The 12,600-nt window shown below is 37.0% G+C and overlaps 1 protein-coding gene across 4 annotated transcripts in view; it reads right to left on the bottom strand.

Moving 5' to 3' along the window:
• The window catches only part of astn1 (astrotactin 1), a 385,350-nt gene that overhangs the window by 12,630 nt on the left and 360,120 nt on the right, over positions 1–12,600 (bottom strand). For all 4 annotated transcript variants that reach the window (XM_028473730.1, XM_028473731.1, XM_028473732.1 and 1 more), the window contains 2 exons: positions 6,385–6,520; positions 2,186–2,286 (listed from right to left, as the gene is read on the bottom strand). In XM_028473730.1, the coding sequence (XP_028329531.1) occupies positions 2,186–2,286; positions 6,385–6,520 (237 nt within the window). The remainder of the gene's footprint in view (positions 1–2,185; positions 2,287–6,384; positions 6,521–12,600) is intronic.

The raw sequence follows: 12,600 nt of genomic DNA, 5'->3' as shown, positions 1-12,600 counted from the left end.
TCTGTGCCCTTTGATCTTTTTCACCCCTTTCTCCAGAATTTAACTTGAAGTTCAATCCATCCATTTTCTGACTACTTACTCCTCTTTTCAGAGTTGCGGGGGTCTGCTGGTACCTATCTCAGCTCTTAATGGGCGTTAGGGGGTGGTCCATTGCAGAGCAACGCACATTGAGGAACGAATCCGGGGAACCCGAAGAAAACCCATGCAAGAACATGCAAACTCCACACAGAACTGAAGTTTCCACCAGAGGGCTTGAACCCAGGACCTTCTTGCTGTGAGCCAGACGTGCTAACCACAACGCCACCATGCGCACCGGTGAGAGAATAGAAGCGTAGAATAGAAGCATTGACCCACACTGGAACAGGACACTGTGATTTTAAGAGGAAAACAGTCCTTAAAATACCTCAGACTTATATTAGGCAGAGCTGCACTTCTGCCCCTTTATGACACATTAATCACTGCCGATCAATGAAGTTTACAAGAGCTGTTTTCAGCCCCAGAACAGGTGGATTGGCTTCGATGCTCTGTCCTTTGCTACAGCCTTTACTTGTAGATTATTAAGACAGATGTTCTTCTTTTCTAAATCCCACACAAAATGGTTAAAGGTCTGTTTCAGCTGGAATACATCAGACAGCATTTCATGGATCATCTGACTCAGATATGATCCTTTTCTGGATGATCGTGTCAGCAAGTCGTCTTAAATGAGAGCCAGTTCACTGGAAGTATTGCATTTCACACTTGTCAAGTATTTTTAGGCATCGGCCTTAACTGCATAAGCCCAGGAGTATGACACTTGACAAAGAGCAGCAGAGCTTACCATAAAATACTTTCTGTGAAATATTTATTTTTCCACAGGGAAATAAATGAAACTTCCACTTTTTTTTTTTTTTTTTTTCTTCAACGTTTGTCACCAGACAACATATTTCTATGGCCTGTATTCTCACAGTGTTGTGGTACACTGTGTCTCATAATAAGAACGGTTCGGCTCCAGAGAAGAAAAATATTTTCAAACTTATGACCCTTTAACTTTTCGGCTTGCTTTATAAACTCATCCAAACCGAACTGTTGCTGAACAAAGGTAAAAAAAATCTGTGTATATTCTGTCAACATGAATACTGCTAAAGCACAGCAGTTCATAAAGTTCCCAAAACTGTTCTTGAGTATTCAAGTTAGGAAATTTGAATGAATAAAATGACAAATCAGGAAAAAACCTAAGAAAATAAAGATAAAATGAGAGACAAAAGATGTATTTAATTAACATAAATAAGGTACTCATTATTTTTTCCATAAAGTGTCTTGAGAGCCAGAACAATTTATGTTAATTGAGCGTAGTAATTGGAATTACTACGCAGAAACCAAGGAAACTTCAAAGGAAACATCAAAGCAATCAGCAGACGCCACTGAAGAAGACTGGCCGTTGTCAGTCGAAAGATGTCAGGAAATCAAAGTGGATTTCCTAAGGAACAGTTGTCTGAATAAATGAAACCGTAACATATTATGTAGATGTAAAATTATATAACGTCCATTCAATATTTTCCTTTGAAAATATGTTGCAGTTGTTTGCTTTTATGAACGCCTCACAACTTTAGAAAAGTGCTCGTTTGTTTTGAACGCAGAGCTGCAATGTCACACGATTAATTCACAATTTTAATACCTAAAAGTGCTTAAAAACACAAAACAGGAATATTTTCCAACCATTTCTTATGTATGACAAATAATAAAAATACATTTTTCATTTGCTTACCACTATAAGTTTATACGGTAATCAGAATGGAAGAAATACATTTAATTTTTACTTAATAATTTATTAGGACAGCGTACAAATGCATTAAGTTATAAAAACAAAGATGTGTGTATCATAAAAGCTAATTTTCTAAGAAAAGGAAGAAGAAGAAAACAGAAGAAAAGAAAAAGCTAATAAAAAAATTAATGGAAAAAACTACAACATCTAAAATAAGCGAAAAAAAAAAAAAAAAAACCTTTTCAAACAACAATAAAATGTAGTTCATTCAAAAATGTAATTATCTGTACATTAATAATCAGCTGATCTGAACTGTGTCTTCAGACCTAGATCAAGATGTCTTAAAATCAGTCTTAAAGACAGATTGATCAAACTTTACTGATCCACTTCCTCTACGTGAGCCACCAGCTGTTGGATGTGGCGTTAAAGTCTCTCCTTACTCACCTTGAGCTTTGACGTCATCCACGGTGGGACATGGAGTTTTGATGGTGACTTCACTCGGGCTGGAGCGACGGCCTGTGTTGTCAACTGCCCACAGTCGGAACCTGTGCACACACAGACAGTTCACATATTTTTATAGCTGCTGGTTTTTAAATATTCATTAAGTCTTTGTACAAGATGGTAGATTGATGTTTTATCTTTAAATTACATCAAACACATATTTCCTTGCTGTACACAGAGGTGAAAGTAATGGATTACAAGTACTCATGTAATTGTAATTAAGTTGTTTTTATGGGTACTTGTACTTTTTTGATTACATTTCTAAATCAGTATTTTTACTTGTACTTCAGTACGTTTTAAAAGAAAGAAAGTAATTCATTACATTTCTGAACTCAACCATGAATTATTATTTTTGTGATTTTTTAAAAATGTGTCTGTTTCATGGTCTCTTGAAGGCACATTGAACATAATCCATATGTTCTCACCCACCCACTTTCTATGATTCAGGTTGAGGTTTCTACCTATTATGTTGTTACCTAAATCAGTGGTTCCTAAACTGGGGTACGTGTACCCCCAGGGGTACTTCAACGCCTCTCAGGAGGTACACAGAAACATTTGTTAGTTTTGTGTTTTAACATGATAGACTTTTTTTTTTTTTTTACATGCACACAGACATGTTTACTCTCTAAAATACATCAAAAGCTGAAGTTCAAATTCTAAAATGAGCAAAACATAATAAATAAATGAACAAAAATGCCTAAATTCAAGGTTAATGTTGGAAAAGACACAGGGAAGAGTTTAGACGAGCCTGCAGACACAAATAAATAATAATAACATGAGCTAAGGGGGTACTTGAGAGGGTACATGGGGCAATAACGTTTGGGAAACACTGACCTACATGACACATTTAGCTATTTTTTTTGCAGTTGAATTAATTGGTGTTATTTTATTTCATTAAAAAAAAAAAAAATTGTACATTTTGACAAACCTTTTATTTCATACAGATACATTTATAGAAAATAAATTAAGTTCCAATTGTGCCATATTTTGTCTCTTGCTTTTTAAGTTTAAACATGAGATGTTTACTGTTGGCAAGGGAACCGTGGCAAGATTTATTACCAAACGTGGGGGGTGAAAGTAACTAGTAACTTATTCTTTGAGTACTTTTTAATTGAGCTACTTTTTATTTACTTGTACTTGTACTTGAGTAAAATTTCAATCAAGTAACAGTACTTCTACTTGAGTAGGATATATCAGTACTCTTTACACCTCTGCCTGTAGATTACAAATCGCTCTCATTTATCTGGTCATTTACGCCAGGGTTTCCCAACCAGGGGTACGCGTACCCCTAGGGGTACATGAACACATTGCAGGGGGTACGTAAAAAAATTAAGAATTTATTTCCAAGATAATAAAATATATTCTCAGTCATTTCAAAAGTCCATCAATAAAATAGTACGTGTGCGCTATGACTTGTTTTTAAAATTTAAATGCCTGTTTAAAGGGGATATATTCAAAGAAGCCCCTTTTGTGGTAAATGTCATAAAAGTTATATATAACATAGACAGGTTATATATTTGTTTTGTATTTATTTATTCATATTATTTATTTATTATTTTCTAATTTCAACTATTATTTTTCTTTAATAACAATATAATCATAATATATTAGTATTAATAATACAGTATTAATAATTCAAACGTTTGCTATAATATTATTTCTTATATTTAGCATTTTTATTGCCTTGAAGGCAGCATAATTTTATGCTTAATTTGAGTTAAATAAGAAGATGATGCTTGAATATTAATTGTTCAATTTATGAAGATGAAATCTAATGACTTGCGTTGAATATTCAGTTGTGTTATGTTCTACTTTTGGAGAATCATGAACACGTATGAGTGAGGGGGTACTCATGGTATGACAAAAAGGCTCAAGGGGTACACAAGACAAGAAAGATTGGGAACCACTGATTTACGCCTCTTCTCTTTTTTTAAAAAAAAAAGAATATCTCCCCCTTGTGGACACAGTGCAATGTGCAGGCAAAGCATCCAACATTGATAACAACCAACATTAATCTCACTTTTATATACTTAACTATAAATTGAAGAGAAATAACTTTTGTAATAAGCAGGAACAATGTCTCTCAGAGCTTTCCATCACATCAACTATATCTCTGTGCATGTTTTCTCCATCATTATTTAACACAATAATGAACGCAGTAGTTTTCCAACCACAGTATATTTTCTTCCGTCGAGGCGCCAAACTGAAGCTTGGTAAGTGCTTTGACTGTTCTGAAAATACAAGTGATGAGCAGCACCCTGAAGGAAGGGACGAGGCCTGGGCTGTGGGAGATGAATGAGCTGTCAGGCTGCATACAACCAGCAGCAGTCTCACTCATTCCAGGATTCAAAGGCATTATATGCTCACTTTTCTCTTTCCTTTGCATCCACTTTTTCTCGACTTTGATTTTCTTTTCTCCCCCTCTCGTACTTTTTCTTTAGTCACCCTCTTCCCATTCCCATTGTTCTGTTTCCACTTTGTTCTACATGTCAGTGAAACGAGTGTGACTTTGCTCTGGAAAACGCATCCAGGAAGCAAGCACAAGCATCCACATGGGAACATGATGCAATGAGAGTTAGCTTTGTGTATGTCCTCAGATAGAGGAACTGTATCTTGAACACAACAGTAAATAGATTTTTAGTCTTTAAACTGACCAAAACTAAATAGTTTAATAGTGCATCACAGCTTCCACCACAAGTACGTTCCTCTTAAACCTATCGGTATGAGCATGTAGAACGAGAATCGAGTAATAAATCCATCCAAGATGGTACTTGATGCGTAATAACTGACCCCTCCACCCCAATACCGTCTGCTCATCAACAATTTAATTTCACCTCTGGGGATCAATAAAGCTGTATTCTATTCTATTCTATTCTACTCTATAATTTAAGGCCTCTGATTTTTAGTGACTGTAGAAAACAAACGGAAAAAAATGGAATTCATGTTCTGAAACGGAGAAAACAATCAATTTATCTGAATAATATCCACTGTTATCCAGGAAGAATATTATTATTTGCACAACAGTATATAGTCATCTTAAAGTCATGTAAATCATTGATTTAATCAGACGTAAAATGGGTTAGAAGTGACCAAACATGGTGGAAACGGTGGTGAAATGGGATTTGAAAAAACAACACAAATTGGTTGAAAGTTGCACATTTGAGTGGCCAAAAACTGACAGAAAAAATAGTAAAAAGGGTTTAAATATTGGCTTAAAAGTAGCAGAAAAAAGTAGGAACAATTAGTGTAAACTGGCAAATAATGGGCATGACAATTTGTGAATTTGGTTAAATTGGCAAAAAAAAACGTGACAATAATGAGTGATTATATGTGACAGTAGGTGGGAAAAGTGGTCTTGAAAGTGGAAAAAATGTGCAGAAAAGGCATTGGAATTTGATGGAGAAGTGGCAGAAAGTGGAGTAATATAGCAAAAATGCATTAAAAAGAGCAGAAAATATGGCAAGAAAAAGTGATGAAAATAGGTTATAATATGGCAAGTTTGGTGTAGGTGCAAAAAAAGGGTAAAAAAAATAAGCAAAATGGGTTCAAAATATGTTGTTAGTTTCTTGATGCATATGACGACATGCTACCAATGTCTTGTGACCCCAAATGGGGTCCTGAACTTAGGGTTGAAAACTCCTGGTCTACTGTATCATATTGTGAACTCAGTACCCTACCCTACTGTATTGTTAGTATTATGAGGAAACAATCTGCCTTCTTTTCCATGTGCAGTAAAGGATGCAATTTGTGCTGCGGAGGACATCCATCAAACTTTAAAATGACAGCGTGACGTAAGCTTCCCAATGTGAAAAATGTTTTTCTAAAGATGGCTTTCTCTGTTTGTTTGCAATAAGCTGTCTGCAGCCATCTCACCACGTTCACAATTTACTGTAATGTTTCCCAGCTGTGCGTTCCTCCTGATTTTCCTTTGTACAGTGTGGGGCAGTAATGACCAACATTTGGACATTAAAAACGCCAACATTCTTAATATAATTTCGACATTTCAAAAGTTTTCTTAGTTGTGTCTAACTTCACCCCGCACGTCATGTTTCTGTTTAGGATCAGAGAGGAATTCAGCCATCGGTTGCAGATCTAGGCCGATTCGTGAGTATTTATTAAAACGAAAACAAACAAAGACTTACATGTATGTGGTGTCAGGCTCCAGGCAGCGGATGATCATGCTGATGGAAGACGACAGCAGGTCGGGGATGTCCCCTAACATCACACAAGGGCTCCTGGCCCCAGACAAGACGTCATCCACAAAACTCAAAAGGGTTTCTGAAGCAAAAAGAAAAGAGGAAAAGCTACGGTAGTTCATTCAGACAATGCTCTGCATGGGAGCTTTCTTCTATTTTAAGATTAATGTCGCATCAACATATTTCAGGCTCAGAGTCATTTTCTGTACATTGACTCCTCTGTTAAAAAAAATATATATAATAAATCTTCGACAAGTTTTTTTCTTAACTAGTACTTTCAAACCATTTGCATTTGAAACATCACTATTGAAGTGTAAGTACACCCCAAAACCACTTTTTCCTGCTGAATACATATGATGAGGTATGAAGTAATAGTACTTTATTGTTCCTAGTCCCACACTTTGTCCAAGTAATCAGATTTAACATTTTTAGTTGTAAAATATCAGAGTGACTGCCATATATTTGTTTTTTTTTGTTTTTTTACTTGTCTGCACATGCTGTCAAAGGTCAACACTACAAAGTACAATCATTATGAGACAGCAATGCATGTTTTGTTATTTTTACAATAAAATAAATTGATTTATTTTATTGCTTAATTGTGACCATCATCAACCCTCCCTAAGGAAGGGTAAGAAATATTTTTATTATAGGGAGGATATAAAAAGGGAGAGCAGTGTTACACCTAGGTGGAGGGGGAGGGGGAGGGGAAGGGAGCAGGGAGGAGAGACTCAAGGTAGGAAACAGAAAGGGCGGGGAAGAATAAATTATTTTACAGTGAGGGTGAGATGTCCTATATTTGTTGAACGATGGCTATTGCAATTGAATTTAGCTATTTAACTGTGATTAGATCAGCGACGTCACCGATCATCACTGTTGGCCCCACCCCTCCTATAAAAGATGGGAGGAGGGACTAGGTTTCCTCCTGGATGTGAAGATATTTACCAGCGGAAAGTGATGAAATAAAACATGTACAGTAGGTGACGATATGCACCTATTCAAGTTGGTAACAACACGCCAATAACCAAGAACTAAAAAGCAAGACAAAGGTAGGTCTCCCCTCACAGCCCTCACTGAGCATTGATTGACAGGAACTGTGCAGCGCTGTAGGGGCGGGGCTGCTGTGACTGGGTGTGTCTTAACTACTTTAGGAGCAACACCCATAATCAAGGAATTTTTTTAATTTCCCCCCTAGTGGCAAATCACAAAAACATGGGGGTGTGCTTACACTTTAAGGTAACAAAAAACACCTAAGATCTAGATTTACACAGCGTATTTGGTATAAAGAGAGATATTGCTGTTAAAGAAGCATAGGGCAGGATCAAGTAATAAGACTCCATAGTGACCATTGAGGTAATTGCAGTCATCACGTGACTGTTTACTGCAAGACCACCGCGTATCCTCCGAAGAACCAAACGGCAGTATGGTTTGCCGCGCTTGACTTCTTTCAGTCTCCAAACCGTCGTCTTCTTCTTTTGGCAGAGTGGACGCCTCTCCAAGATGTCGAAGTCACGTCCGCAGGTCTACGCGGAAAATTCGGACCACGAATTGCAGAACAAAATGCACCACACAGCCTGTTCAAAGCAATAGGGAGATATGTGTGTGGGGTAATTCTCTTTGGTTATGAACCATTAAAAGACACTAAAGCATTAAAAGACATTGAAGCATTAAACGATTTTTTCAGAAATCCTGCCCTATGCTCCCTTAATGTATCTCATTGAATTAATCAAATTTGTATGTAGTGCGTTCACATTAGATTGAGTAAGCGAGAAATACCCAAATATATACTATATTGGGACATTTTTTAAGTATGCACGGTGGGTATACTTGTCATACTCAACCGCCCCACAATGCATTGCAATGGACCAGCTTCAAGTTAAAAAGCAAACATCCCCATTTCAAAACAAAAGCATATCTTCTTGTCTTAGTATTGTCTTGTATTAGTTTTTTAATGCTTTTGTAAATAGGGCTCTTGTTTTAAAGCTAACCGCAGTCAGTGGCTGTGTTCGAAATGGCACACTCCGTACTATGAACCATAAACTCAATGAGTATATACTGTCTATATATTAGTAGGATATCGGGAACCCGCCATTATACCACTGACAAAACTTCCGTTAAACTTCAAAACAAAAGCCCTATTTACAAAAGAGTTAAAAACTAATGAAAGACAAGAAGAGATACTTTTGTTTTGAAAAGGTTATGTTTGATTTTTAGCTTGAAGCCAGTCCCAGGACCATTTTACATTCCGCTCGTAATGCATCCCCAATATAGTATACATCCAGGTATTTCTCGCGTACTAAATCTTTTTGTACTATCTAATGTCAACGCACTACATACTCATTTTGATGTCAGACTTAGTATGAGTAGTACGTTAGTATGCCGTTTTGAGTCTGTGTCTGTCCATTTTTAAAAGTGTCCTTGAAAAATGCCCTGAACCCCAAGGTTCTCCTGATAAAGTGAGTCATCTGATGGCTCCTATATTCAATTTGAAGGCTCATATTTCAATAAAAACCCAAACATGACCAAGCATATTAAGACAATGAGGGGAAATCTTCTTTTTAACCAAGAATAAACGTCCAGCCAAGGTGAAATATTCACCTATTAAATGCTGCTTTGGGGTAAGTTGAGGACAGGAACACATAGGGTGCCTGTGCCTGTTCTGTCTATTTAAAAAGGGCAGATAATGTGACTTGAGAGTAGCTTACCGCTGCGTAGTAACCAGAGGATTTTACCAAAACATAAAACAGATGAACATAAGCCGTGTAAGTACAATATGTAGCTTTACAGTCTGTTCATGTAAGGTCATGTGTTGTTTTACTGCCCTGAGGGGCAAAATGAAGAAAATTGAATTGACTTTTATTTCTTTTTTTAAAGCATAAAAAGCCTTTTAGAGGAGCGACCATTACTCTAAAAAAAAGAAAAGAAAAATGAAAAGAAAAGCTGTTTTATTGAATCCATGATGAGTAGCAGACTCAAATAATCTGACAACCATGATCAGGATTTTGGATCACACCTGATCAGTGAAAAGGCAGAAAGAACACGGTGTTCTCTACCACAGGAGGTCCATCCATCTATGCTCTTTAGTGTTGCAGGTGGACAACTGAGGCAGGGGTGTCCAAACTAGGGGCCTTGGGCCAAACGTGGCCTGGCGTCTGTTGTTAACTGAAAGATAAAACCTGGTTATTACTGCACTTTCACAGGGCGGAACTGCCATAACCAAGGAAGGTTATGCACCAAAAGAAAAACCAAAACTATTCAAAGAAGAACATTTAGCCAGGGATGTTTCTGATTGGATGAGGGTAAAAAAAAAAGTCTGGGCCACACTTTGATGTTTTCTGACTGTGTTTGAAATGACATACTCCGTACCATGCACTACAAATTAAATTAGTATATGCTGTCTATAGACTATAAGTATGGTTAGGAGAATTAGGATGATGAGCATTCCCACTGAAGTTTTAAAGTCTTTCCACTGGCTCCCAGTCAGCCTCAGAATAGACTTTAAAGTTCTGCTGCTGGCGTATAAATCTGTGAAAGGGTTTGGTCCAGAATACATCAGTGAGATGTTAGTCAGGTATGAACCCAGCAGGTCTCTCAGATCTATGGACACAGGTCAGATAGTGGAGCCCAGAGTTCACAGTAAACATGGTGATGCTGCTTTTAGTTAGCAGAGCTGAAGTCAGCATCCAATGTGTACATTTTTAAATCAAAGTTAAAGGCACTTTTTTTCTCTACTGCATATGATTGAGAGAGAGATTTTTGGTCATGTTGTTGATGTCATGTGTTTGTTGATGATTTGAATTGATTTTACTGATGATTTGAATTGATTTTACTGATGATTTTAATTGATTTTACTGATGATTTTAATTGATTTTACTGATGATTTTAATTGATTTTACTGATGATTTTAAATGTTCTTATTGATTTTAAACAATTGAATGTTTTATCATGTAAAGCACATTGAGTTGCCTTGTGTATGAAATGCACTATACAAATAAATTTGACTTGCCTTGACTTGAAGTATACTTCCAAGTTTACAAAGATGCATTTCAACCTACATTGACAATCATCTCTGTTGATTCGCCACATTTGAAAGTTTTGAAAGCATTTTAAAGGTCCCATAACATGCTATTTTTCACCCATCTCCATTTGTTCTAAGAACCCCAAAAACATAGTATTTGAGGTTTATTTTCCCAAACTCGCCTGTTTTAGCCTCTGAAAAGTCACTTTCTGAGCAACTCTACACAAACAGGCTGATTTGCGGCCTACTTATGCATATTCATGAGTGGGCGTGTCTATAGACGGGACACTGACTTCCTCCTCCCCGCGCGGTGACGTAGGGCCAGTCGACAACCCGCCCTTCTCCCACCCACTCCGTAGTCGAGCTCATGCTGCTTTATAAACATGAGACAGAGCGTGGGGGCGGGGCGTTTGCCGGTACATACATAGACTGTAGAAAATACATACATAGCACTGCGCCAAGGACGCTGAAATGCTCATCTTCGTGGGCGTGTCTGTTTACATGTCAATCAAGGCAGAGCGCTTCCTGGAGGCGCGGCTCCTCCAGCTCAGTGCTCGTCATCAAAGTGGGAACGCATCATCAAATTGGAGCGAGGTGTTTGGGGTCGCCCTGCAGTAAGAAAGGTGCAAATCACCCTCTAACTAACGATTGAGGGAATCAATGAAAAAAACACTTTGGGCATGTGTATGAAGCACAAAGCAAATCTCAAAAAATTGTCGTTCAATTAGTTGGAAGGTATATGAAATTTGTAATAAAAAGGGAAAAAAAAAACAACAAATTTACATGAACAAGCATAAGCGATAGTGGGTTCTAACAGTTTTTCTTTAAACAGGAAGAAATCTCCAGCAGAACCAGGTTCAGAGGTGGCAGCCATCTGCCTCGACTGGTGGGGGTTAGTGGACAGAAGGATGAACAGAACAGGATAGAGAGATAGACCATTAGAGTGTCCCAGACTAGTTGAGCCATGAAGCCCAACATAATACACAATATAACTCCTAAAATACACCAATCGGCAGCAAAATGCACAAAGTACACAAAAAAAATTCCTAAAATGACTGATAAAACAAAATGACAAAGACATTGATTTTGTTAAATTCTGAAATTCTTTAAAAAAAAATGTGATAACATACATGTATAAAAGTGCCCAGTATGTTTTATGAAAATAAAGTGCAATCAACTTCCAGCTAAAATACATAGAGGAGTGAGGTAGTTGTGGTTCACTGACACCTCGAGACCGGGCGTTTACATGCTGTGCATGTTAGCGCAATGAAATGTTTTCTTTTTTTAATCAAATATGATTCAAATAAACAATTTGGAAATTATTTGGATTGAAACGATAGGAGCATGGTGAAATATTGCGATAGATCGCCGAAACTGTTTTTTCTTACACCCTTACTGGTCTTTTAATATGCTCTGTGCGTTTCTTTTTTTTCCTCTTTTTTATTTTATTTTACTTTGCAACATACAAGCAAATGACAACAGTGTAAGATGATGAAAACACACTCGAAACGATATTAACAAATCGTGTGTGTGTGAAAATCAACTGGAAGGAGTGGGAAAAGTAGAAATACTAAATATAAATAAATGAATAACTAAATTAGAAAAAAAAAAAAAATTGACGACAGAAAGAAAAAACCAGATAAAGATAAAAAAAATTAACTGTTTGTTTTTACTTTGTTTTATGTGCTAATGGGACAGGTGATTGAAATGTTTTGTATTAACCTATATGTTTATTAATACACAATATCCCATTTTTTAAAAAAAACAAATAAATCTCAAAATATTGGATTTTTATGATAAACTTAATCACACTTAAGCTTCTGTTCTGCGATAATGTATGTAGAGAGTATGTGTATGCTGTGTGCACAGACAGTGGGGGGTGACTTGTCATTCAGCTGGAGTTGTTTACTCTCAGCATTCTTAACGTCTGATTGGTAGGAAAAAACCAAGGATTGCCAGCAGAAGGATGTGAGTTATGGGATGTCTCACCTTTCTGAAGTCATGCCTGCTGTCATCCATTCAGCTGCTCAGACCCAGTCCAGTGTGTGTGTGTGTGTGTGTTGTTTTTCCGTTATTCTTCACGACACTGACAGCTATCTTTGATGCGACCGTGTTTTTATAAATGTCTAAATAGAACTTTCAATATC

This window comes from Gouania willdenowi, chromosome 17 (assembly GCF_900634775.1).
Source record: "Gouania willdenowi chromosome 17, fGouWil2.1, whole genome shotgun sequence".
NCBI classification, from domain to species: Eukaryota; Metazoa; Chordata; class Actinopteri; order Blenniiformes; family Gobiesocidae; genus Gouania; species Gouania willdenowi.
Note: the sequence above shows the minus strand (reverse complement) of the source record. Positions and strands in the feature narration are given on the sequence as shown.